This window comes from Primulina huaijiensis, chromosome 6 (genome assembly GCF_012295235.1).
Source record: "Primulina huaijiensis isolate GDHJ02 chromosome 6, ASM1229523v2, whole genome shotgun sequence".
Classification (NCBI taxonomy): domain Eukaryota; kingdom Viridiplantae; phylum Streptophyta; class Magnoliopsida; order Lamiales; family Gesneriaceae; genus Primulina; species Primulina huaijiensis.
The window spans coordinates 22,292,030-22,318,310 of NC_133311.1; the positions used below are offsets into that span (position 1 = coordinate 22,292,030).

Genomic DNA, 26,281 nt, shown 5'->3' on the forward strand with positions numbered 1-26,281 from the left:
AAACCCTAATTATTATTAATAAAAGAATGAATTATAATTTGATCCATACAGTCAAATATAAATCACATGTATCCGAAATTTGTGGTTCAAATCTCTCAGTGCTTTAGATTTATGCATCATATGAGCTTCATTAAAGATGAATAAATTTACAGACTCCATAGTTTGCTGCTGTTTTCAGACGAACGGTGAAATGGGGAGAGATGAGTGCTATGTTTTAAACGCAACAAATCCATACAATCCAAACTACAAAAAAGTTTAAGAAAAATTAGTGTAAGTGCATATAATTTGAGTTCCATGTTTCCAATAATAATAAATGAGAACACAAAAATTGGCCAACGTAGTATATATATAATTCGTTTGGTGTGTGAATGTCTTCAATGAGGGCGAACCAGCATTCTGCAGTGCCTCTCATCAAAGGACAAGCTTCTGAACGTCAAAAATTTTTTTTGTCCAAGCACAGTTTCAAGAGAAGTGCATTCCTGAGATGAACAGGTACTTCTTCGCTTTACTAGTCGCCACCAAGAAAAAAATCATCGAGATCTTAGTGTAGCATGGCCAGTTTCTCCCAAATGTTTATGCAATTTATTCCTGTTAAATAAGTCGGTATTTCAAATGGGTACAACTGTGTGAATGGGGTAGTGCGCTGGTTCATCTTGCGGAGGAGAAAATAAAAGGAAACTTGCCTTGTTTCAAATTCCTCTCCACACTTTTCACATGCAGTGCCTGAATCTCCAATTGCAGCCTACGGAAAATAGAGATTAATTGCTGCTGAGCACAGAAGTAGTTGAGACTGGAAAAAGTAGTGCACGAAAGTCTCTCTATATGGTTTCAAGAAAACATAAATACATTTCATTGTCTTAAAACCCTATACTTGCTTAAACCCCCCCAAAAAAGGAAAAAAAACCACCGCCACGCTGTCAGTAGAAAGAGAACACAATTTCATTCATCCACTCAGTAAATTAAGAAAATACTACGATATAGTAGAAGGCTTGATGAGACCAATTGGTTAGAGGCAAGGGATCTTAATCCAGTTTATAACCCTTGTTTCCACATTAAATAGTCAATCATTCTTCGACAACAGCTTTAGCTTTACTATTGAGACAACCCATAACTCAATGTACGCGCATGTAGCAGCGGCAAAGAAGGTGTTTTGGAAGAGTATTGGTACCTTTTGTTTCCTTCCTCGGGAGGCAACCTTTGACTTGGATACATTTTCTTTCTTTATTGTAGATTTCTTGTCCGCGGCTTGCTGTTGATACTTTTGACCCCATTTCCTAGTATCATCTCCACCACTCATGGTCTCAGATTCTGGTAAAGTGTTTGATACCGACTCCCCAACAAGAGAGGTATCATCAGGCCCATCCTGTTCCTTGGCCTGGAAATTTTTCGTTGATGCATCAGCAGTGCTAGTTTCTACTTCTTCATCTTGACTTCTATCCTTCCGTCTCCTCCTGCCTCCCATGCTCCTCCGAGAACCTTTCATGTCATTATACTCCATGAACTCCAATTCATCACTGTGAACCTCTGCTTCAATTCTACTAACTGGAGACTTCGGTTTATTTCCAACCCTATTTCTGCTCTTACGTCCTGACACCATGGTTTGAAGGAAACTTGTTTCATCATCATCTGACTCCATCTGAGCACTTGCTTCTTTCTGTCCGCTGCCACTGTCCATATCATTGAACGATGTTGCCTCACTAAATTCAGCATTATCATTACATGTCTCCTCTTCTTGAATACCAATCTTTACCTTAAATTGCTCTTCTAAATCATTTAAACATTCATTTGCTGACAAATATCCAGCACCATATCCATCAGCGTCCCCGTGTTCCTCCTCAGCCTTTCCATTCTCTCCTGCTGCTTTATATTCTCTATCTTCCTCACTAAATGTTTCTCTCAATTCAGCTAGCTTTTCCTTGTGCTTCTTAGACTGCTCATGGTTCTCCCATTGCTTATCCGTCTTGAATTTCTTTCCACAAACTACACAATACAACTCATTTTTCCTTTCATCCACATCCTCAGCCTCTTCATCATCCAACTCCTCGATCTTTGCCCACTCAGGCTCGGTATAATTCCTTGCTCTTTCCGCTTTTTGTCTTTCTAATTCTTTCTTCCTCTGTTTCTCCTCCTCTCTCTTCTTCTCCATCTCCTCATTCCTCTTCACCTGAAAATCAATCACTCGCTTATCCCTCTTCTTCACAAACTCTGCCAGTCCCCTAACCGTCTCATTAAACTCTCGACGTGCCTTTCTCCTCAACTTTTTGTTCTCCTCTTCCATTAGCCTCCTTGACTTCCTGTTTGGACCCGCCATCACATCATACTGATCCACCCAACAGAAATCCATTGCTGTAGCAAATCCTAGCCAATAATTGTAAAAGGCTGTCACCTGCATATGAAAGGTAAAACTTTAATGGTGAATCTTACAAAAAGATAATAGAAAGACAGAAAATAGCATGAAAATATGACACTACAAATATATTTAGCTACAAAATGTAGACATTGTCATCGACAAAAATTATATATATACTCCCTTGAATGAGAAAAAAAAATTGATTGCTAAAAGTACACTATCGAGTCATTATACAGCATTCAAAAAAGATCCAACTGAATTTTCCAGTTGAATTTACAACTTGCTGACAAAGTCAATGAAACAACAAAATATTTTAACTCCGCAATTTTCATCCCATCCAATAACAAATACGAAGGATACTGGATTGACATCATAAATAATAGCATAAAAATGAAGAAAATTTTCTGCAGCCCAAGGATGGTAAATTAGCATCTTTAGCAATTTTTCCACACCCTTGCAGACCTGCTATAAGTCTACCATAAAAACTCTAGCCATTTGTCGTGTTACATGAACTTCCTTTACCATAATCAGGTTCGAGAAATAGCAGACAGCTCTCCTCATCATCGTGATCTCTAAAATCCAAACCAAAACACAATCACCATACACATTACTCGGGTGAATAAGATTCAGGAAGCCACGATGGGGATGACACACCAGCAGAAACATCACATTGGTCAAATCATGTGCTCAATTTCCACATATCGTGTAAGCAGACAACTTTAAATATTTTTATGGGACATGCTTTCATGCAAAGATCATATTCATGCCAACTTGTCAGTGCCATTTGAAAATATACGAATTAGTAAGACTTTAAAGCAATTAAAATGAAAAATACAAGGTCAGAGTTCGAGGTCCATATAAATAATACATATAAAATATAGATAGAGAAACACATGTTTTTCCAAATCAGCCAAAAAATTGTACTGCCACCAATCCTTGGAACCATTGAGTAAACTCAAGGATTCAAAAAAACATGAACTTTCATTTAATTATGCATGATACTTTATCCAGAAATTGCATGGGCATATCTACAAAAAAAAAAAAAAAAAAAAAAAGATTTGCGGTAACAGGTATCAATTTAAAAGGAAGGATCAGGGTAGAAAAAATACATGCCTGAGCATAAGGACTCTCCAAATTGCCCAAAACAGGAGCTTCCTTGGGCAAATCCAAGCCCAATTTCTTCGCAAAACTCAATTCACTCCCATATATTCTCTCAAACAAATCTCCATACACCTTATAAAAACCCCTCCCCGAATCCGTGTAGCCTGAAAATACAGAATTCGAGAAGAAAGGAAACAAATCGGGGACTAAATTGGAGGACCCATCGGATGCGGAACTGGTCGAGAAGAGGATTTGTGTACGGTGGGAGTCGTACCAAGCGCGCTCCCGAGCGTCGGAGAGGACCTCGTAGGCGTTGAAAAGCTCCTGGAAGGCGGCGGTGGCGTCGGCATCGGAGACGCCGCTCTGGACCAGCTTATCGGGGTGGCGCTGGAGAGCGAGCCGCTTGTATGCCGAGCGAATTTCATCGGCAGTGCAGTCGCGGCTCAAGCCAAGGACTTCGTACAGGCATCGTTTCTCCGTCGATGCCATACCCGTAAAAGTCTAGTCTAAGGCCGCCTGCCCTTTCCTCAAAATACAAACAACACAGCCTCTGCGGTTTTGGCAAGATTTTTATGGAAAGTGAAAGGAATATTTTTTGTACGCAGCAGTTCAAATAATTATAGTTTTTATTTCATGAGATTAAAATATATCAAGAAATTAAAGCAACGATATGATAGGAAATTATTTTTATATTATTGTTGATTTATGTGGTATTTCATAACAAATATAATAAATAAAAATAAATAAACAGATAAAAATTATTCAATTTGTATAATGATAATTACGTCTATTTTATATACATATATATTTATTTTATGATACTGTGTGCGTTTTCTTTTCCAACATCATTCCGAATTGTTCAAAATAAGAGGAGTGATCTCACAAATTTTTATTCGTGACTTCATAAAAAATAATATTTTTTCATGGATGACTAAAATAAGAAATTTGTCTCACAAAATACGATACATGTGACCGTTTCACGCAAATTTTTTATAAATACGAGTAGTTAATGATACAAATAACATAATTAAGACACCAAAGAGAGAGAAAATTGGAAAACAGGAAAATTACAAAATGGCAAGCCAAACTCTTTCCTCCTTCGTGTTGTAAGCTTGGGCCCCTTGGATTTGCCCCCTCGTCCTCGTATCACATGACATGCCTCGCTAGAACCTACAAATAGTTTGATCCTTCACATAACTAATTTTAGGCATTCTTTGGGCCAATCCTTTTCATTGTGATCTTTTCACACATCAATCGAAGTCCCAAGCTTGCCTATTACACTGTCGCATATTTGGTTTGGTGAGAAAATGGGCCCTTTCCTTGATGGGTTGTGCAGCTCGCATGTGCCTTTAGTTAGATTTTATAGAAGATCGTGAAAAACAAAGAAAAGCTCGAGTCTTTCAGGGAAATCGTCTTTTTTTTTTCCTTTTTTGATGAGTTTCGCAGTATATGGGGATGTTGTGGCATTTTGCATTTTCTTCATGCATTCATCACATATTTAGGGATCCTGAGAATCGGTTCTAGTTGATTGACGAAAGGTACCGGCGGATAGGTTTTTTGTGGTAATATTATTCTTTCTTGATTTTGATGTTGAAATTTGGATACCCTTTTGTACGAATCTGAATTGTGTTCATATTTTTAACTTGAATTCCGGGCTGTTCTATTGATTTGGATTTGGAAGCGGGAAGCGGCTGTGTTGACTGTTTTCCTGAGATTTCACATGAAGAATTGAAGATAAATTTGGATGATTCTTGATTTTATTACATAAATTTTTTTCGATCATGGACAAAACCCATTTCTATTAAGGGTGATACTAAATCTGAAAGAAAGAACTTGTTTTCTAGAACTGGATTAAAACTAAGTGGAAAAAACAAGTGAACATGGATGTTTGGTTTGTTGCTGCCGCTGCTGGTGCCGGCTATTTAGCTCAGCGTCTGAAGAATATTAATCGTGGTAAACACAAATTGTTGTCTTCTAAAAACCTTAATGTTGTCAAACAAGAGGTACCGGCAGTTCTGCCAAAGATCGAGGATAATAAGTATCAGTTGCACAGAGTGTTATCAAGTGAAAATTTAGGTAAATGCGATTGTACAGAAAAAGAATGGGCTTGTCAAGACGCTTTTGGTCCAGAAATGGTTTCAACTGATGAATTTCAAGGTGAAACTTTGGCAGAGGATACAAGTTCTTCAGCCACAGTTTTAAGCAACACGGGAGGGAATTGTGGAGACGGAGTAATCCTTGACGACATTGCAGATGATTCATTGCCTCAACCTTCTACAATAGAAATGGGGTTTTCTTATGATTTTAGAAGAAATAGAAGTAGCATTAGAAGTAGACAAATCAACAGGCAATTCATAAAACGTCGTACATCTCTTGAACGTTGTCTTATGGCTCAGTTACTGGAGGAACATGCTGAGACTGAAGAAAATATGAGTTCTGTCAATCTATCAAACAAACCGACAATGCGGCCATTTCACGTGACTGGTGAAAGCTCATTAATCAGGAGAGAACCCTGTGCATCCTGCAATGCAGCTTGGAGACATAAGTTGCTCAAGGAAACACATTTAGAAGAGAATAATGACGTGCTAGGAGTTATAAGAATGCTGCATGCTGTACCCATGGAGTCACAAGAGAACACCAAAGCTAGAACTGAAAAAAACCGTACTCTAAGGAGGAACAACTCTAGCACAACAATGAACGGAAATCACAAGATTGCACAAGGTGGTAATATATTATCACGTGATTCATTTTTCCTCTAGCCGTATGAGCAATCTACACTTTCAATATTTTAATAATCTAAAGCTTTAAATGCTTTCTAATTTACTTTATGCTTGCAGTGTCTCATATGGAGAGTAAGAATTGACCCATCAGTTTCATGGCTGCGTTTCTTAATTTTCTTTTTCCAGTTCCTCTTTCAAATCCATTTAAAATCTATGTTTTTATGTGGAGAATAGAATTACAATACTGCTGCATGTTGTGTATTGTGTAAAACTAGGTAATGTGCCATTCAGTGTCAGATGAATGTCTTGGCTTTTTCATCAGCGGAAACAAAAACTTTAATATATGCCTTCATTTTCTCCATAAATTTAAAATATTTTATTTCAAAAGAGAAGCCATAAGTTATCAATAAAATGTGAACTTGTTCAGAAACTATCTTTACAAGGCTGCATTAAAAATGATAACATTATCATGATTTTTTTCTTCTCATACTCCATTATTAGAAATTTTTTCATCACGGAATGCAGTATAAATAGAATATTTTCTCTCAAAATAAGAGTTCAGCTGTGATGTTGATAATTTATATTCAATTTTATCAGGATCATCTGACGGGGCTCTTCTTTTCTATCTTGGATTGACAATGGGAATGGTCTCGTCTTTTTTGGAAAATAAAAGGGAAATGGAAAAATTGGATAAGTTGTTGAAGCATAAGGAGAACCTGGTTCAAGATTTGCAAGAGGAACTTGAGATGAAGGATTCGTTGACTGTGAAAGAGCTTACTGTGGAGGATTATGAATCTCAAGACAATTCCTGTGATCAAATGGCTGAGGAGGAATCATTAAGCAAAATAGAAGCAGTGCTTGAAGCAGAACTGGAGAGGCTGGAATCAAACATGAACTCGACTAGATTTAAAGCGAAACTGTCCTATGTATCCGTGGTAAGCATGGTAAGTCCATGATTGCATCTTTCGTTTTTGGATGTGAATATTTATTAAATTAATGTGGGATCCTCGGATAATCATGTTCCATTATCATTGCAATATGGAACATTAAGCTAAAAATTATCATAAATTGGTCCCGTTCAAGTGCCTCATTGGGTGTTCACCTTTTCATGTTATATGTCATTACAATCAGCTGCTGTAGATTTTCGATAGACAGTTTATAGAGATTCCAATATTTTCGGAAGGTCCATTTTTCGATGAGAAGATGCGTAATTTTTTATCACCTATTTTAAACTTTATGCTGCAGGAGGATAGCGAGGTCACACTCTTTAGTTGAATTGCATGGCATAGTTGATCGAGTATATACATACTGATCCATTACATTTGTCCTTGACGAGTTTGTTGTTTCAATGTAGTATTGAAAATTAAAATAAGCCTTTTTTTAGACTGTAGACTTCATTTGTTTTGATGTTGCAATGAACTTAGAGTGCTATGATCTTTATTCCTTCCGAATGTTGAATTTTGATATGTTAAAATGAAATATCAACCCGATTAGTACTGTAAATTCTTGTATCTATAGATATTTTATTTACTCCAAATTCAAAACCATTATTTATCCAGGGACAGAGGAAAGCACCTATATGTTAACACCCCCCGCTGATTATGTTTATGCTGGGGAAGCAATAGTTTGCCCTGCGATATGTGACTATTCATTCATGTGACTGTATGACGTTTATTGCCTACACCCTATCAATTGACAGTAGAAATGGCATCTAAATCAGCATTTCAAATATATTTCTTTGGTATTAGATTGTATGTATTTGACATGCTCTAGATGGCTACGTTGCAGCTTGATCAAGATTTTGTATCAGATGTTACCGAGTGGGAGTTGAAAGCTGACTTGTTTGATGCGGAGAAAGACACTCGACCATATACAAATAGGGAGGGAATCTCCCCTCCCTCGGCCGAGTATCCAATCTCCCCCAGAGAACTAAGCTTGAGGCTACATGAAGTCATCCAATCAAGACTCGAAGAACGTGTGGTTGAACTCGAGGCAGCACTCGCAAACAGCCAGGGGAAGGATATTATTGGGACTTCTTCCAGTCATGATAGCCCGGTTCCTCAGGACGAGCAAAAGTCTGTTGTGTTAAATTTATCCAGGGAAACTTTGGCTGCATATACCGAAGCATATGAGGAGTTAATGACGGTATCTGAGTCTGATGATGAAGATTTTCCTTTTCCGTTTGAGAAGAGAAACGACCATCAAGATATAAGGATGAAAGACGTGGATACGGTTCGAGATAGCAACTCAAACGTCCACTTGGAATGTCGTAATGGATACATAGAAACTGAATTAAATCTTGGAAGTGTGAAAAATCTTGATATTATGAAAGATATTGTGTGTGACAGTAGAGATGAGAGTGAAGGCGGTGAGGAGGAGATGGAGAGTGTGTTGATAAGACAACTTGTAGAGAAAGCAAGGCAGGGCTTTCCTCTAGTTTTGAATGCTCAAAAGGCTTTATTATCGACTGAGCAAATTAATCTTTGATGTGTCAAAGGGAAAATGAGTAGAAAAAATGATTTTGCAGGATGCAAGAATTGAATTGAACGAGTGGATCGTTTATTTTCACATTACCAATAGTTTTGTCAATTGTAAAACTAATAATTTGTATGATTAATTTCATAAATACTTTTAGATATAATCTCACTTCAGTTTCGAAAAAATTATATTCGTGTAAAAAATTAATTTATTTGTAATAAAATTTTAAAAAAATATCAACAATGTAAATTTTTGTGCTCCTCCATAAAAATTTAAAGTATATTCAGTATCAAGAATTGGTGTAGTAGGCTTATTAACATTCAAAAAAGATTGTGAAACAGAGTTCTTATCCGATCCATCAAAAATATTATTTATAGGTACATGTATGAATTGAGACGATCCGTCTAACAAATATAGATCCGTGAGTTCGTTTAACAGAAGTTATATTCATTTAATTTGAGGACTTACATTAATAAACTTTAGTGTTATAGTCCGTCTTTTAATTCAATATAAAATTTATCCTAATTTTATTTAATATTCATAATTCAAAGAAAAAAATATTATTGTAAATTTGTCAGCGCACAAATCTATCTAAATTTTATCGAATTCAAATTTTCATATAATGACGCATTTAAAATTTATTATAAAAAATAAAGATCATTTAAAAATAATCTACATAATTTTTTATTTTAAATAATTTTGATTTTTTACTCAAGAATTTTTTATACATATACATGCATCATGCTTGACAAGGTACTAGTGCGTTTAAAATTTTCATGTGTATATATTGAGCCCTATTAGACAAGATTTATGGATCAGTTATTTTAATAAGCCCATGTATTGTAATGGCCCAATTTCGTTTAACGGGCTTTTAAACAGAACACAATGCCTACGCGTCTTCTTCATCAGCTAGGGTTTGGAAAAGTCCTTCGGCCGATATTCAAATCCATCTTCTTTGCCTTCAGCCATGGTGGTTTCTTTTCCTTTAGCTTTAATTTTTATTTGAATACATATCCAGTATGGTATTTATTCTTGAAATTCATGTATTTTCCCACGAGAGCGGTTCAGTTTACTGTTTTGGAGATTTTTTATTAGCTCGTGAATAATAGATTACTCTATAAAAGATGACAATTTTTTTATTTTGAGCTAGTTATTTCTTCACTGGAATTCATACTCCCAAGATTTATTGAGCTATAAGATCTTTTTATTATCATGTGGCATGCTGTTATAGAGGAGCTGATATTGAGTTAGTTTTCCTTGCTTTGTCCAAATTTGATTAAAAAACTAAGTTGCTTTTGTTTGAAGAAATTTGTTATCTTGACGAAATGCGGGAATATGATTTTGCACAATGGGTTAGAAATATGAATTGGACTGATTTTCTCAGTTTTTTTTATTGTTGGCAATGGTTTACTATTCAATAGCATGTTTTTATTTTTTTAACTTGATTGAAGTCTATCTTCCTTAACAAATTGACTTGATTGACGTCTATTTTCAATCACTTACTTACTGATTGTTATTTACCCAAAATGCACTTATTATGTATCGGATTGTTTGTCCTTGTATCACACAAGCTTAACCCTATTTTCTCTTCATGTGTACAGTTTTACTTCTTTGTAAGTTGGGAATTTCGAAGTCATGATTTGTGGCCTATCCAGTTCTTTTTTTACATGTTTCCTTGTGATTCATGCATTTAGTTCAATAAATCCATGCGAAACATATCAATGCTAAAATTTTTTAGTTTTTTATTATCATGGAGTTGTCTGATTTTGAATTTTCAGGTGAACGTACCCAAAACAAAGAAGACTTACTGCAAATCGAAGGAGTGCAAAAAGCACACCTTGCATAAGGTTACCCAGTACAAGAAGGGAAAAGATAGCTTAGCTGTTCAGGGGAAGCGTCGTTATGATCGGAAGCAGTCAGGTTATGGTGGGCAGACCAAGCCAGTCTTCCACAAAAAGGTGTTGATATTTAATTGTACTTAAACTAGTGGAAAAGATGATGTGCTGTTAGACGATCTACTCAATATTTTACGGTTTTACAATCAAACATTCTTACTTGTGTTTTGGGTGAATGTAGCTCAAGTTTTCTTTCTTGATCAGGCAAAAACAACCAAGAAAATCGTGTTGAGGTTGCAATGTCAAGGTTGCAAACATGTTTCCCAGCACCCTATCAAGGTTAGTTTTTCGTAGCTACATTTTCGTTTTGTTTGCATTCAGCCTTTTAAAATTTTCCAGTATAATTTGGGGGAAATGTGTGTTCTCCCTTGAATGGGAGAAATATATGCCACTACACCACATGAAATGTTGGCATTTTTTTGGTTATGCGGAAACCTTATTTTATGTTCGACATTTGCAGAGGTGCAAGCACTTTGAGATTGGTGGAGACAAGAAAGGGAAAGGAACTTCCCTTTTCTAAATACACCCTTAGCCAGCAAATTGCAATGCTTTGGATTTTGCCTCTGTTTTGTGGACATTCACTGGACTTTTTTTTTGTTTTTTACTCCGTCTTAAAAACAATTTGTTTTTTAAGATAAAATAATTTTGTATTTTATGTTTTATTTTAAATTTATTTATTTACTTCTAATTAATATATTTAAAATTAGTGGTTGAATAACTATATCTCAATAAAATTATAATTTTTGTGGTTGAATATTGGTATTAAGATAATACACATACAAAATTTAAGCATTCAAGTGTGTGCGTTTTGAGTGATACGCATTCAACATATTAAAAATATTTTGTCCCGCTGCTAGTAATAGAGCCAGAATGTATTTAAAGAGCAAACATTTTCATAAAATCTTTTTTTTAATTAATTTTTATATTAAAATACGTCTTAATAATTTAAATTTATATATATTTGATACGTTTGTATTCACATGAGCACCGTTGAAATGATATTTATGTATTAAATGTATAAATTTAATATATTTCGTCACGTTTAATAAATGAGTCAATGATATAAAATTTTGATATAATTCATCATATTTTAAAAGTGAGTCCATGAATATCACTGGGTAAACACAATAGATAGGCAAGACAACCGTTGCGAATTTATTCAAGCATTGATGATTTGATTCAAACGTGGATAAGTGGACTAATTAATTGTTGCTTTTATTAATTTTGACGTTTGAGCCTATGAAACGTGGGCTCCATTTTCCAGAATTATGGACTTCATGTTTAAAATCGATACAATCTTTAGTTTATTTTGTTTTTGTTTTAAAAAAAAAAGCTTAATTTAAACATATAATTAATTTAAATAAACATCATAAAAAGTATTTTTAGAAACTATTGACATTAATACGAATTTTTGAATATCGAAGTTATAATTCAAAAAAACACTTTAATTTTATTTTCAAAGAAAGAACTTGTGTAAAGCTCTCCTGTTTTCCGATCTCTAGAAAAAAAATACTTTTTTAAAGTACTTTGTTCAATGAAATCCTCCGTCTAGTTACCAATTTTTTATTTTTAAAGAAACTGCTAATAAAAATATATTTGAATAAATAATTTCTCCATTCAAAAGAATTTGACATCATCATACACGTTTATATGAAGTCATTTCAATTTTAAAATTAATATATCAGTATATATGTATACTCACATTTTTCTATCGCATACGTGCAATAAATGTGTATTTAATATGTTGTCGTCCCTCCCTGAGAACATACTGTTCTAATTTAGTTTGGCACATGCAATGAATGTGGATGCGAGAGTTCTGATAGATTTCTTTTTCCGTTCGACAATTTAACCATCCAAAAACTTTTTATTACACTCATTTTCATTAATCTCTTTAAATAGTTCTTGATCTATGAGATAAAACGATAAAAAAATATGATAAAAAACGAAAGATAAAAATATGAATAAACTATTTTTCAACTCGAATTAATATAAAACTTGAGTAAAATATAAAATGATACAAAGACGTTGAAATTTGTCGTTTACGTTGATTTTGAGGGGAAAAAAAAAGATAATGACAGGCATCTAACCTAATTATTTAATACGTGATGGCAAAAAATCCCCACCAACATCAAATCGCACTTTTAAACACAACACAATAAAACCAAACCAAAAACGAAGCGGAAAAACGAGAACGAAGAAGAAAATAGACAAAATTCGGGTCACAGTCACACCTTCTCCGGGTCGGGTCTGTCTCCCTCTTGACGTGCAGTCTCTCTCTCGACCCATGTGTGCCAAGTTTCTATTTATTCTTCTGTAATTGCTTGCAGCTAACGATCACATGGACTGCTAAATTTTCGTTTCTTTTTGTCCTCATACAATTATCCTCAATCACAATATAATGTAGTGATTATCTCCTATAATTTCCCCTCACTTGTTCATGCCCAAAAAAAGTAGCTTTTTTAACTACTGCCATTGGCACTGCTTTTCTGTTTCTTGGTTCTTTGGTTTTTTGTTGATTCTGTCGAAATGTGCTGAATTTATTGTTTAATTGCTGTGAGGTGAAAAACCCGTGCTGGATTTGAGGAATTTTGCTTGGCATTTGGTTGAATCACTGCTTATTTATTGTTTTCACGATCGCATTGTGGCAGTAATTGCTGAATTGTGGAGATATTTAGTTAAGAAGGTCAGATTTAAGAAGAAAGTTTGGAGATTGGATTGGAAATCAGGGTTTTGGACCCGATTAGGGGGTAAACAGCGCCATTAGATGGCGCTGTTTAGACGATTCTTCTATAAGAAGCCCCCTGATCGGCTTCTCGAAATCTCCGAGAGGGTCTACGGTATGTTCGACTTGCTTATCATCCTACTCATTTATGTCTGCAGTATGTTTGGCGTTATGAAAATATGGAATCAGTAAGGCCATAGAGTTGGCGAGCTCGTTGGAGCTTCTTGATTGATATTTTCTCACCCTTGCTCGCCTTCTTACTGGTCTTTGACTAGGTTAGCTACGTGATAACTTTGTTCTTGTTTGATGCGACTACATTTGAAACTTCTGAATTAGTTTGTTTGAAAGGATGCAGCGGTGGAGGAAGAGTGGGGGCAAACACGATGGTTGCCACCGCTCTATTTTAATTTTTTTTGTCAACCGTATATTTTTCTCCCCTCGCATCTTTAAATTTTATACTTCAAATTTCGCCTCCCTTCTGTTAATGTTCTGGTTCAGCTACTGGGTACATAAACTGCTGCATAATGTCCATTTGGAAATTTTATCTTAAATTCAAGTTCATTTACTGATTTATAGTGCAAAATCTCCAAAGGTAGCATGATTCCTTGTTGTGCAACAGGTGTTCATGTTAATTTTGTAGCTTGAAAGTGTCAAAGCGGTTTATATGAAATCTCTTGCCATGCCTAATAATGAAGAATGCTTGTTAAGTCATGGCACTTTTGATCATCTTCCATAATAACATCATTATACCTGGAGGAACTTATGTTAAATTGCTACATATCTGCTAATTCTTTGATCCCTCCTAACTCTTTTCTCAAGTTGATTGATTTATGTTGGAACAATGTGATGTTTGCGTTTCATTGAACTTATTGTGTATCGCAGAGGAATTAATTTTAGTAAGCTACCAAGGGTTTTGGATTATTCAATATGTTGATGCAATCTTTATTTGTTTTGTAATGAAGTGTTTGATTGTTGCTTCTCCACTGATGTTCTGAATGAAGATGAGTACAGAGCATATATGAATGGGATTGTATCCCAGCTACAGGACCATTACCCTGATTCTGCTTTTATGGTTTTCAATTTCAAAGAGGGAGAACGGAGGAGCCAAATATCTGATGTATTATCTCAGTACGATATGACTGTCATGGATTACCCTCAGCAGTACGAGGGTTGTCCGCTTTTACCACTAGAGATGATCCACCATTTCTTGAGGTCCAGTGAGAGTTGGTTATCACTTGAAGGCCAACAAAATGTGCTTTTGATGCACTGTGAACGTGGAGGGTGGCCTGTCCTTGCATTTATGCTTGCTGGCTTGCTTCTGTATAGAAAACAGTACACTGGTGAACAGAAGACGCTTGAAATGGTATATAAGCAAGCGCCTAGGGAACTTATTCATCTTATGTCCTCTTCAAATTCACAGCCATCTCAGCTCAGATATCTACAGTACATTTCCAGAAGAAATTTAGATTGGCCTCCACCAGATACTCCTTTGGCTTTGGATTGTATAATACTCAGAGTCCTTCCTCTATATAATGGTGGGAGAGGATGTCGACCAGCAGTCCGTATTTACGGTCAGGATCCTTCTTCGAAAACATCCAGTAGAAGTTCAAAACTTTTGTTTTCAACTTCCAAAAGGAAAAAGCATATTCGTCTCTATCGAATGGTAATATAATGAATAAAATTTACATTGATCACAGTGATTTTATTGGATCTTTTAGCCAATCCTTATTGCTGAATGCAGGATGAATGCAAACTGGTGAAAATAGATATTCATTGCCATGTTCAAGGAGATGTTGTTGTTGAGTGCGTCCATTTGGGCAATGATCAAGTAAGGGAGGAAATGATTTTTAGAGTTATGTTTCACACAGCGTTCATCCGGTCAAATGTTTTGATGCTGACTCGTGACGAAATCGATGTTCTTTGGGATGCCAGGGATCAATTTTCTAAGGATTTTAGAGTTGAGGTAAGGTTTTGTTATAATGCGATGTTTCTTAAATTCTGAAGTTTTAAGAACTGAATACATTTTTCTCTCTTTCAGGCACTCTTTTCGGATGCAGATTCTGTTCCACCTATTATTGCCAGAGAGTCTGCAAGTGAAGACGGAAATGAAACAGAAAGTGCTTCACCAGATGAATTTTTTGAGGCAGAAGAGATCTTCAGTAATGTAGTTGATGGGCACGATGTGAAAGGTGAGTCTAATAATCAGACAGCTCAGCCTAGTGCTCAGAATGGTAGGAGTCTTCATGTGATAGCTGCTCGCAAGGATAATTTGGATCATCATGCATTTCAAGACTGTGCTTCCGATGAAGGTAGTCATGGACTAGACCACAAGTTTGATTCTAGTGTTAAATCTTCCCAAGAAAATGCTTTGCATGACAGCGATGCTCAATCAAAGTCTAGGCCCGTTATAGCTGATGCAATCATTTATGAAGAATCCAAGTCTCTCAATTTTGATAAACATGGCAAGGTTGAAGAAGGGGATGACAAGGAATGTGATGAGGTTTTCCTTTCGATGAAGAGGATGGAAAAACAAGGTTCACCTCAGAAGTTCGCTTCTGATAACGTTAAGGATATGTCTGATAAGGGGCTCTCAGCTATATCCAAGAAGCAGCCATTTTCCTCTTTAAAGCCTTCTGCAGATTCACTTGGTACCAGTAAGAAGTCTAAGCAGCAAGAGCCACAGAGCTCTATGACAAGACAGGCTAAGCCAACTGCAGTATCCAGGTGGATACCTTCAAATAAAGGTTCTTACACTAATTCAATGCATGTATATTATCCGCCATCAAGGCACAACTGCGCACCACCTGATTTAGTTCCTGGAAAGGATTCCCCTCCTCGTGGGAAATCTAAGCTACAGGCTGTGACTGCATCTTCTGAAACTTCGGTTACTGCTGATAGAACTGGATCAGGCCGAGGAAGGTATCGTAGTCCAACCTCATCAGATTTGTCACCGTCACGAAAAGCTTCTTCCCGAACTTTGCCTCCATCACCCCTGGTGGAACACGAGACCCTGGGACTTAGTCCAGCTATTCAACCACCTCCATCTCTTACTCCCCCACCTACTCCACCACCTCCTCCACCTTCTTCTTGTTTGGTTAATGAATCTTCTTTGCCACCTATGACAATTGCACAGGAAGTAGAAAACTCACCCTCTTCACCTCTAGCCCTGCCATCCAATCATGTAAGTTTTACCCCACCTCCTCAGCCTTCTCGATTTTCATCTAAAAGCACCATCAGTTTTTCTTCTTCGGAATCATCTTCGCTGCCCCCACTTTCCCCCTCACTTCCACCTTCCACAATTTCTACTACTACAAGCTTAAAAAAAACTGTTCATGGTAATATTTCCTGGCTTCCTCCTCCTCCACCACCACCACCACCACCACCAGCTCCCCACAATTCCACCATACAGAATGTTCCTCCACCACCGCCGCCGCTTACTGGCGGACCATTTAAACAAAGATATCACAGTGTGGGAATACCTTCTTGCACTCCCCCTCCACATTCGCTTCCTCTGCAGGGTAGCCCTCCTCCAGCTCCACCACTCCCCAGCCAAGGCTTTCCTTCTTTTTCTTCACACGTCACTCCATCCACACCACCTCTATCCATCTTGCGTTGTGCTCCACCACCACCACCACCACCACCTGCTCCTCCTCGTGATTCACTGTGTTGTCAATCCTCTGAATCTAGTGCATTACGTCCTTTGTTACCTCAGATGCATAGACCTCCACCACCACCTCCCATACGTGGAGCTCCACCCCCTCCGCCTCCTCCAGTACTTGGAGCTCCACCCCCGCCGCCTCCTCCTTTACATGGGTCCCCATCGCCACCTCCCCCTCCACCTCCTATGATTGGTGGTGCTCCACCACCTCCGCCCGTTCCAGGAGCACCATCTGCACCACCTCCTCCTGGAGGTCATATTCCTGGGCCACCAATACCTCCAGGGCCTCCTAGACATCCAGGCAGTGCACCTCCTCCACCTCCACCATTTGGTGCGAAAGGACCTGCAGCAGATGGAAGAGGACTGCTCGCTGGGAGAGGGCGTGGAATCTCACGCACTCTTGGGTTGTCAACTATCCCTGCACCTCGAAGATCCACCTTAAAGCCACTTCATTGGAGTAAGGTGACGAGGGTGCTACAAGGAAGCTTATGGGAAGAATTTCAGCGGCAAGGGGAGCCTCAAGTGTATTGCTCTTTCTCTAATGGTACACTTTTGTGGGTTAGAATTGCCAGAATGCTTGTGTTTCTTCTTCATTTGCTTTGTTCCATTCTTAAAGTTTCCAGTATTTATTTTGCATTTTTAGTCCCCCAGTCTCCCCAAAAGGGCATGGACCTAGAGGCCAGAGATGAGCTCAATTTTGTTTCCACATATGCATGAATGTAACCTGTGGTCCCATGTAAAAGTAGCATTATTAAATTATTAAAACAAGGTTATTCATCGGGTTTGGGTCTTGTTTTTTTAAAATATATTTTTTAACTTTCATTGCTTTTTTCTTATTACTTCTTTATTCTCTTAAATTACTAACGTATCTCCTTCTGTTCCTAGTGCATCAGAATTCGATGTGTCTGAACTTGAGACTCTTTTCTCCACTTCTGTCCCAAAGTCAGATAATGCAGGAGGCCAATCTGGAGGACGTAGAAAGTCTGTTGGATCTAAGCCTGACAAAGTCCATCTGGTTAAGTTGTTCGAATATATGATCTCTTTTACTGAATTTGTTTGAGGGCGATTCATTGAATAAATTTAATTCTTTGGATCTCAAGAATTAGCCAAAATACTGTTTTTTTTAAAAAAAATTCCTGAAATTATGTGGTAGATGATAAGTAAAATGGCACTGCTTTAATAGATTGAGATCATCTTAAAATATGAATTTCTTTCAAGTTAAGCATCATGGACTTGAGAAACCAAATACTTGTTGTGATCTAGTAACCATGAGAGTTTATGAACGTCAAGAATTCCGAATCTGCTACTGAGGGGGGAACCTCTCGAGGAGACCTTTTATTGACAAATGATACATTTCCATAATTTTTTTTCTTGCTAAACTATAATCATTCGAGGGAATGTGCCATGTTTAGTATCAGATGTAATTGGTATATCTGCAGGCCCAGCTTTGACTGGAAATAGTCTATCCTCTAGCAATCAAAGAAATTGAACCACTTTTACTGCATTCTAGTAGCAAATATAGAAATTGAGTGTGAGCGATAAGCTTTAGACTCTTCAAATCATCTTGAAAATCACAAGAATAGTTGTTGAGTAATGGGTATCATTAAAAAATCGAGAACTTTTACTTTGACAAACTTACCATTGTTGAGAAATGCCTCATCCAGCACAAAATATGTAATGGGTTTGCCATATAGATGTTTCTGTCACGAGAACACTGCTTTGGCTCTTTTCCTTCTACTTTGTGTGATATAGATCGATGAGACTGCATAGTATCACAACTTCAGAATTATGACCATGTGTGGGTTCAAATAATGGTAGGATTGTATGCTTTTTAAGCTAATTTATATGTTTAGAGGGTTTTCTTTGAATGTGATTCTCTCTAGAGTTCATTTTTTTTCCCTTTTTTGGGATGTCTCTCTATTGGCTGGGGTGGTCCACGTGTTATGCTGGGGGCTCAATTTGTGCTTTTATGAATTTTTTTGGTCTTTAGTTATTTCTAAATATTCTTCTTGGTAGATTGACTTAAGGAGGGCAAACAACACTGAAATTATGCTCACGAAGGTGAAAATGCCACTTCCTGACATGATGGTAAGTGTGGGTTCGTGCATCTTTACTATGTGTTACTCTCCTGATCTCAAATCGAGATTTTAAATCCTTCAATGGCGTAACATCTGCTTGACTTAGCTTCTCTTATAATTTTTTCTTGTTTGCCTTTTGTTCCTACCAATTTTAAGATATTTCCATTTGAAACACTTAATGCCATCATGTGTCATCTCAACTATTAAATTTTCATTTGTAGTCACCTCATCATGACGATTTCGATTTCCAATAGTCTGTTGAATTTTTTTGTTTCCAATGTAAGAGATCTCCATTTGAAAGAGCTATTAATCCCAACAAATGGTTACAGATGCTGCATGACCAATTATTTAGTATTTGATCAAGTAGTTGTTTCTATTGCTATGGAGCAAAGCACTTATCGAATTATATATAAGTTTTAAATAATCACATTCAATTCATGTTTTAGAGAATGATAAATTAAAAGAAAAAGGCAGACAACACAAATCGTTTCAATTCGAGTAAAACTATGATTTTGATTTGGACTGGGTTTCGGATGCATTATAAAACCTTAAATGTTGAGTTGGTCTAAAAATTAGTGAGACGCGTCCAACTAAGTACTCCGGTGGGTCAGACCTTTGCTGCTTTTGCAATTGTGAAAACGTTTTCCACCTTTTTTTATTCCTGTAAAAGGGAGGATTGTGTGTTTTACAGGCTGCAGCTCTTGCAATGGATGAATCAATTTTAGATGCCGATCAAGTGGAAAACCTCATAAAGTTCTGTCCAACTAAGGAAGAGATGGAACTTCTCAAGGTAAAGCTGTCTTTGCTCATGCATTAAGCAATTCATGTCCACTGCTAATAGAAGGGGCCACTATTTACTTGCCACTAATTTGGTTTTTATGATTTTTAGGGCTATACGGGTGACAAGGAGAACTTGGGGAAGTGTGAACAGGTCAGTGAACTGGATCCAAAAGAACACCTTTACCAATAATATGTATGTTCTTGCAATGTTAATATAAGTTACCTTGTTACACACTTAAAAGGATAATAATGATTAAATATTTGCATTTCTGAGATAGGTATCATCTAATCTCCTTGTTTATTACTTGAACAATAAATGTTACCACTTTTCACAAGATACCTTTTTGTTTTGAAGATGTGGCACTTGTAACTTTTGTTTATATTTCTTGTTTCCATTTCCTATTCTTTAAAGAACTATGTTATTTTCTTGAGTTGTGAATGCTAAAGTTGGATGTTCATAACTCCATTTCCATGTTTTAGTTTTTCTTGGAGCTGATGAAGGTACCACNTGCTTGTCTCAGGTTTCAGATTTCAAAAGAAGCTTGAACATTGTAAACTCTGCTTGTGAAGAGGTTTGTCAGAAATTATAATGGTCTCGCTTTGACATTTATTAGCTGCTGAACTAATTTTAATTTCTTCTCATACCTTAGGTTCGGATGTCCATTAAACTGAAAGAAATTCTTAAGAAAATTTTATACCTTGGAAACACACTGAATCAAGGAACTGCCAGAGGTAAGGATCTATTTTCCCAATGTATGAAATAATAATTTGACAGCATGACTAGTGGAGGGTTTAATTTGCCCATTACTTGTATTCGATTCTTCACTCTGATTGTTGTTCAGGTGGCCAATTTCTTTGTTAGAAAAAAAGATATATCAGTGGAGTGCATGTTACCAAATGCACAACCAGTGCCCTTGTCCTCATGCACCCTCTCTTCATGGATTCTCTAGTGCACTGGAAAGTATTGTTTTACTTTGCTTACAACCCTGAGTAGAACTTCACGGCTTCACGAGCATGAATACTTGAACATCATATGATGCAGCATGTATCCTGCACTTGCATCTTTTTTTTTCATCTTTACCAATCCTATTGAGGTCTAACATCTACCTCTCCATTGCAAAACCCTTTGTAATGTTGACATCTTGTTCACCTTATAGTATAGTTATTTTTGCTGTAATTTCTTATTTAAATATAAAGATGGAATTTGACTTTGTTTGCAGCTGAAAGGAGTGGCAATTGTAATACTGCTTCTGATTTAAAAAATTGTCCTCATCCAGGATCTGCTATAGGATTCAAATTGGACAGCCTTTTGAAACTCACTGACACACGTGCAACAAACAACAAGATGACACTCATGCATTATCTTTGTAAGGTACTGGTCTATATTTTTGTCTTTTTTGTTTTAATTTTATGCAACTGATCTTCCAAATGGTTTTTATTTCATTCAGATTTTTATAGCATACGGTTGTTTTTCTTGGAACTGCTGACAGAGTTTGAAACAATCATGAAATGTCAACTTTTTGGCTTATATTGAATGAATCAACATACTTCCCCACACAAGTTACTATGATTTTTGGTATTCGATGTTTTGAAATTCAGCATGTGAGCATCGTCATTGTTGCCAGGTCTCAGATAAGTGATGTCAGTTAAGTGGTCCGAATGATTGAAAAAGATGATGATATCTAATGACATGGTAGCAATATAACTAAGGCAGGTTCATGGTGGATATCCAGCCACTGCGACCTGGAACCTGGAAATCCAGGGGATAAAGGATATGAGTTGAGACAACCTTCACATGAGTGATTAAACTTTTCTTCTCCAAAATTAACTTTTGCTTTTGCAAATTTCTTCTCCCTTTCCTCTATACCCTCCCTGCCATCTCTGTACAGGTGGTAGCTTTGATGATCTCTTGCATTTTCCAACACTATTGCTGAGATATGCCAATAGTTTGTCGATAGCACCCATTGTTAGGGAGCTAAACACTATTACTCAAATTTTTTGCTGTTTTGTTCTTCATTTATCTTATATTTGTACCTTATCCTACAGTAGAGAACAAATCTGTTATGAGCTTCTGAGATGGAATAGTTGTCAATAGCGCAAAGGTTGTTCGTGGCTATAGTGCATAGTAAATGGCGTAGCAAGGGCTATTTGAAATTAAAACACAACAAGTATATAAATATATAATATATAGCATAAAGTAACATCAATTCAACAGTTCTTGCTTAAATAACAAATATATAAGTTCAAAGTCCGAAGTCCGAAGAGCCACAAGCAAAAGAAGAGGAGAAGCATCGGAAAATATTGAAACAAAAGAGCAGAAGCAGCGTTGAATTGAAATAGAATCAAGTCTAAAAATTGTGCAAAATAGGACTACAAAACATGCATTACTTTAAAAAAAGTGTTTTGTAGCTTTGCTTTACGCTATCGTGATATTGCGACGATAGCGCTCGCTAGTTCGAAGTGCGGTGCGCATAGCGCCCCGTAGCCACGGGGCTTCGCTTCGCTACGTGCTCACTATTGACAACTATGAGATGGATCTAGTTATAGGACGATGGATAGATCGATCGTTGAGCTCCTAGATAGGTTTGCGAGTTTTCTGCCCTTTTTACTTATCTTTGAATAATCTTAAGGGGCTCTTTCTTTGAGAGAACCACTCAATCTCTTTAGTAAAGTAATTATTTGGAATTCAAGACATCTTTTTATTCATTAGTTGAGCAGTTTAAATATAAAAGATGAGCCATCGCTTATTTAGAGTGGGTGTGGCTTAATGCATACTTACATCCTGAATAAAAAGATGTCTTGAATTCCAAATAATTACTTTACTAAAGAAATTGAGTGGTTTAATTCCAAATAATTACTTTTATTCATCAGTTGAACAATTTAAATACAAAAGAAGAGCCATCGCTTATTTAGGATGGGCGTGGCTTAATACATACTTACATCCTAAAATTATGTCATTTATGGCTAATGGAAAGTAACTAAAGATTGTACCAATCCTTGCGGATTTCTCTACTGTATATTCTTGAATCTTCCATGCTTTAATCGTAGGTATATTATGTCATTGGGCTTTTCATTTTGATCCGTTTGCATACTGGGCTGGTTTGATGTGTTTAGATCCATGACAAAATCCTTACATGCTCTTGTCTTTTGCTTTGCTTTTCCTCATACTGAACACACAATTAGTGTGAAGACACATTTTTTTCTTCCTGGATCCTTTTCTTCTCCATTAGCATTTATTTTGGCAAAGCAATGTTCACATGGAAGGCAATCGTGCAATGCATAGATGTTTGAGCGAAGATCATGAGGAATTCACTTAAAATTATCAGCTTTGGTTCGCAACTATAATGGACTTAGTTTTTAGGATATCACATTTTCTATTTGTTCTGAACTGCATCTGTGACTGTTAAACATAAAATGTGGTTATATAGCACTTCAGTGCCTGTGAGAAATCTTTACTTATTTACCTACTTGGGATGGACGAGAAGAGAGGCTATGCACCACTCCTCACATTAAATGCTTGGATGATGCTTAGAAAAGGAACTCGATGGTTAGTCTGCTGGTGTGTGGTTGATTCTGTCTTGATTTTGTTTCTCAGGTGCTTGCTTCTAAGTCTCCTTCTCTTTTAGACTTCCATGAAGATCTTGTCAGCCTGGAAGCGGCCTCAAAGGTTTGTATTTTTAGGGCGAATTACTAATCTTGCGATACAGAAATTTTCTAGAAAGAAATTTCAATATCAAAAACTCATTAATCACATCATAAATCGCGATGACCAGAATCTGTTAATTTTTCTCAGATTTCTTTGAGCAAGAAATTATTTGGTTAGCTTCCACAAAAAAGAAAAAAAGAAAAAAGAAATCTTAATTATATTTTTATTTTTTTGTACAAGAAACAACAATTTCAAATAAATTAAACGAAAGATTTTTTTCTTTTGGAAAAATGATCTTGTTTAAAAAATGTTTATGTGCATACCTGGTTGAAAATATTTTCAAGGGAATGACTATTTTCTTTTTAAAATAACCTCATCCTTAAAATAAATTAGATATCGTAATTTTGGACTGAATATTACATTTTTAGATTTTGGATTTTTATACGAAAAGAAATTAGTCAGTTGATCTTTCGGGGAATCATTTCTCTAGTAATTTTTCTTTTGTTTCAATTCTTTGGCTTTTTTCGTAGATTCAATTGAAATCTTTGGCAGAAGAAATGCAAGCAATTATCAAGGGTTTAGAAAAGGTGAAGCAAGAATTGCTTGCTTCAGAGAATGATGGTCCTGTATCTGAAAATTTTCACAAGGTAAGTATGGTATTTCTTCCACTTGTCATTTCGTATGCACTGGTGCATCACAATATTACTGGTGTACAGGCACGTGAGATGCGTATGCATAATGCATTGCATTTTATTTGCAGATAAATAGCTTACTTTTTTTTATTTCAGTCACACGAACCTTCAAAATGTTATGGGTGGTCAATAGCATTAATACTTCGTTGAATTGCTGCCTAACTTAGATTAAATCTCAGGAGTCCCTTGTAAATTTTTTCCCATCATTTTCAATTAAAAAATCGCTGAGAGTCTAACAGTACATATGGTTTTATTTTGAGTGTTATGGCCTCTGGGACAGTTTTTTTGGGAAGTATTTTGGTGAAGGTTTTGGGAAAATACAATATATGTTTATTTTTGTTTCTACAGAATGAAATAATTGTGTAAACATAATTTGATAAAATAATTTGTATCTTAATATGTTAACTCATATCAGAAATGGTTGTATAAAAATATTTTATGATATTAAAGTAGCATGTTTTGGGTGATAATATAGTGATATAAACTTTTGAAGGAATTGTATGACATTCATTTGATATCTTATGAGGTTCCTTGCATGCAGACATTGAAGGCGTTTGTCGATGTAGCGGAGATAGAAGGGTCCTCAGTAACAAACCTGTATTCTGTTGCGGTAAATTTCCACCTGGATTTGAATCTATGTGACATACATCACGATAGCATCTGATTATTCCGGGGTAATGAAATCGTTCATCTCTCTTGTTGGGCAGGGAAGAAATGCCGATGCACTGGCCCTGTATTTTGGTGAAGATCCTGCCCGATGTCCATTCGAGCAAGGTGATATTACTGTGTATTTTATTTTGGCTTATGTGGCCTTGACATTGCAGATTGCTAAGTCAGTGTCTGATCACATATGCAGTTCCAGCGACTCTATTAAATTTTGTGAGGTTGTTTCGAAAAGCTCATGAAGAAAACCGTAAACAGGATGAACTGGAAAAGAAAAAAGCCCAAAAGTAGGCTGAGATGGAGAACCCAAAGGGAATAAAATTGACACCAAAAGCAATGAAGCACTAAGAAATGCTTTAATATTTTCACATGTTTCCTCCTCAACCATCAGGACTGAGCACATGTAGGATGCAGACTTCCGACCCACAGATACTGCTGCATGGATCGGCCATGAGCCTTAAATGCCAAATACTGTGGCATGGATCAGCTATGGAATTATTTGGTTTCACTGGACCCAGAAAAATGGAGTGAGAGAGTGCTCTCAAAGCATGACAATACCTGAAATTCTGTGTCAGCGACTTAAAAAGTATCTCACACATTTCAGCTACCCAAGTTTGCACAGTAATTACTGTTCCTGGGGCTGGGATCTTTAAAATGAGTCACCAAAGGTAAATATGGACCCATACAACTGATCATATGGCCTGGTATGATCCTGAAAAGCCTCTCATTTTGTCCTTGAAAGCAGAGTCGGTATCTCCTCCATTTGTTTGATCTGCTTGTGAGGATTGGACTGGAGTTGAGAGCATATCACAAAAATTTACCAAGATACGTGTAAAATTCTACGAACTCTAGCTTGTTGAATCATAAAAGTTGTATTCCTTGTACTTACTGGTTAAGGTAAGATTGTTGTAAACAAGTGAGGATTAGATATAGGATTTAGAAAAGTAGGCTCTGCAAGCAAGTACATGGATAGTGATAGTCGAAATTAGGTTCTGTTCCAAAAGATGATTCGTTATTTGGAACACGAGACTACAGTTTTGTAACGTATGACACGAATTATCATTTATATTACTGTTGTGGAGAGCATTGTGTTTCGGGCTCGGACGTTTCTCTTTATTTTTGCTACTATTTATATTAGCCCTCAAAAAATGTTTATTCATTGGGAGAGGAGACAATTTTGCAACTATTCCATTTGATTATTTGTTTCCAAATAAAATAATTATCTTTCAACTGATTATGAGGGAGAAAACACGCATGTTTTTCCCACTCCGAAATAAGAACCAATTTGATTTTGGGTTTTAATAATTACCACAACACTACATGAGGATAACTAGATGCACTTCGCCACAAACCCCAAATTAAAATTAAAACTAACTGAACTTTAAGATCACCAAACAATACCACAAACTTGATGATGCTCGAGAAACGGCTCAACTCGAAGGTTCTCTGTTTCCACAATAAATCTCAATTGTATCAGGAAAAACTAAAAACATATTTC

The 26,281-nt window shown here is 36.4% G+C and overlaps 3 protein-coding genes and 1 pseudogene across 5 annotated transcripts; 3 read left to right on the forward strand and 1 right to left on the reverse strand.

Annotated features, from left to right (window-relative positions):
- Nucleotides 1-231: 231 nt before the first annotated feature.
- LOC140978382 (DNAJ protein JJJ1 homolog) lies at nucleotides 232-4,037 on the reverse strand. Its single transcript, XM_073443366.1, has 4 exons — nucleotides 3,464-4,037; nucleotides 1,169-2,386; nucleotides 684-742; nucleotides 232-588 (listed from the first exon to the last, which is right to left on the reverse strand). The coding sequence occupies exons 1-4, from the start codon at nucleotides 3,938-3,940 to the stop codon at nucleotides 531-533; spliced, it is 1,812 nt and encodes a 603-aa protein (XP_073299467.1). The 5' UTR covers nucleotides 3,941-4,037; the 3' UTR covers nucleotides 232-530.
- Nucleotides 4,038-4,503: 466 nt separating this feature from the next.
- Nucleotides 4,504-8,756, forward strand: LOC140978491 (uncharacterized). 3 transcript variants are annotated; one of them, XM_073443588.1, is made up of 3 exons: nucleotides 4,504-6,175; nucleotides 6,769-7,115; nucleotides 7,960-8,756. In XM_073443588.1, exons 1-3 carry the CDS (start codon nucleotides 5,332-5,334, stop codon nucleotides 8,656-8,658), a joined length of 1,890 nt encoding a protein of 629 aa, XP_073299689.1. In that variant the 5' UTR covers nucleotides 4,504-5,331; the 3' UTR covers nucleotides 8,659-8,756. The 3 variants fall into 3 exon arrangements, with proteins under 3 accessions (XP_073299689.1, XP_073299691.1, XP_073299690.1); XM_073443590.1 differs by having other exon boundaries at nucleotides 6,769-7,106; XM_073443589.1 differs by having other exon boundaries at nucleotides 4,505-6,172; nucleotides 7,960-8,755.
- Nucleotides 8,757-9,490: 734 nt separating this feature from the next.
- On the forward strand, nucleotides 9,491-11,179 carry LOC140979303 (large ribosomal subunit protein eL42). Its single transcript, XM_073444648.1, has 4 exons — nucleotides 9,491-9,619; nucleotides 10,428-10,607; nucleotides 10,749-10,823; nucleotides 11,005-11,179. The coding sequence occupies exons 1-4, from the start codon at nucleotides 9,617-9,619 to the stop codon at nucleotides 11,062-11,064; spliced, it is 318 nt and encodes a 105-aa protein (XP_073300749.1). The 5' UTR covers nucleotides 9,491-9,616; the 3' UTR covers nucleotides 11,065-11,179.
- Nucleotides 11,180-12,861: 1,682 nt separating this feature from the next.
- LOC140978383 (formin-like protein 20) lies at nucleotides 12,862-25,878 on the forward strand (annotated as a pseudogene).
- Nucleotides 25,879-26,281: the final 403 nt, after the last annotated feature.

Bases quoted from the DNA above. Each gene is read 5' to 3' on its own strand.
- LOC140978382 (XM_073443366.1), bottom strand. From the start codon at position 3,940: ATGGCATCGACGGAGAAACGATGCCTGTACGAAGTCCTTGGCTTGAGC. The intron at 743-1,168 runs GTACCAATACTC...TATTTTCCGTAG, and splicing joins CCCGAGGAAGGAAACAAAAG to GCTGCAATTGGAGATTCAGG. The intron at 589-683 runs GCAAGTTTCCTT...CTTATTTAACAG, and splicing joins GGAGAGGAATTTGAAACAAG to GAATAAATTGCATAAACATT.
- LOC140978491 (XM_073443588.1), top strand. From the start codon at position 5,332: ATGGATGTTTGGTTTGTTGCTGCCGCTGCTGGTGCCGGCTATTTAGCT. The intron at 6,176-6,768 runs GTAATATATTAT...CAATTTTATCAG, and splicing joins TCACAAGATTGCACAAGGTG to GATCATCTGACGGGGCTCTT. The intron at 7,116-7,959 runs GTAAGTCCATGA...GCTACGTTGCAG, and splicing joins ATGTATCCGTGGTAAGCATG to CTTGATCAAGATTTTGTATC.
- LOC140979303 (XM_073444648.1), top strand. The intron at 10,608-10,748 runs GTGTTGATATTT...TTTCTTGATCAG, and splicing joins AGCCAGTCTTCCACAAAAAG to GCAAAAACAACCAAGAAAAT. The intron at 10,824-11,004 runs GTTAGTTTTTCG...CGACATTTGCAG, and splicing joins TTTCCCAGCACCCTATCAAG to AGGTGCAAGCACTTTGAGAT.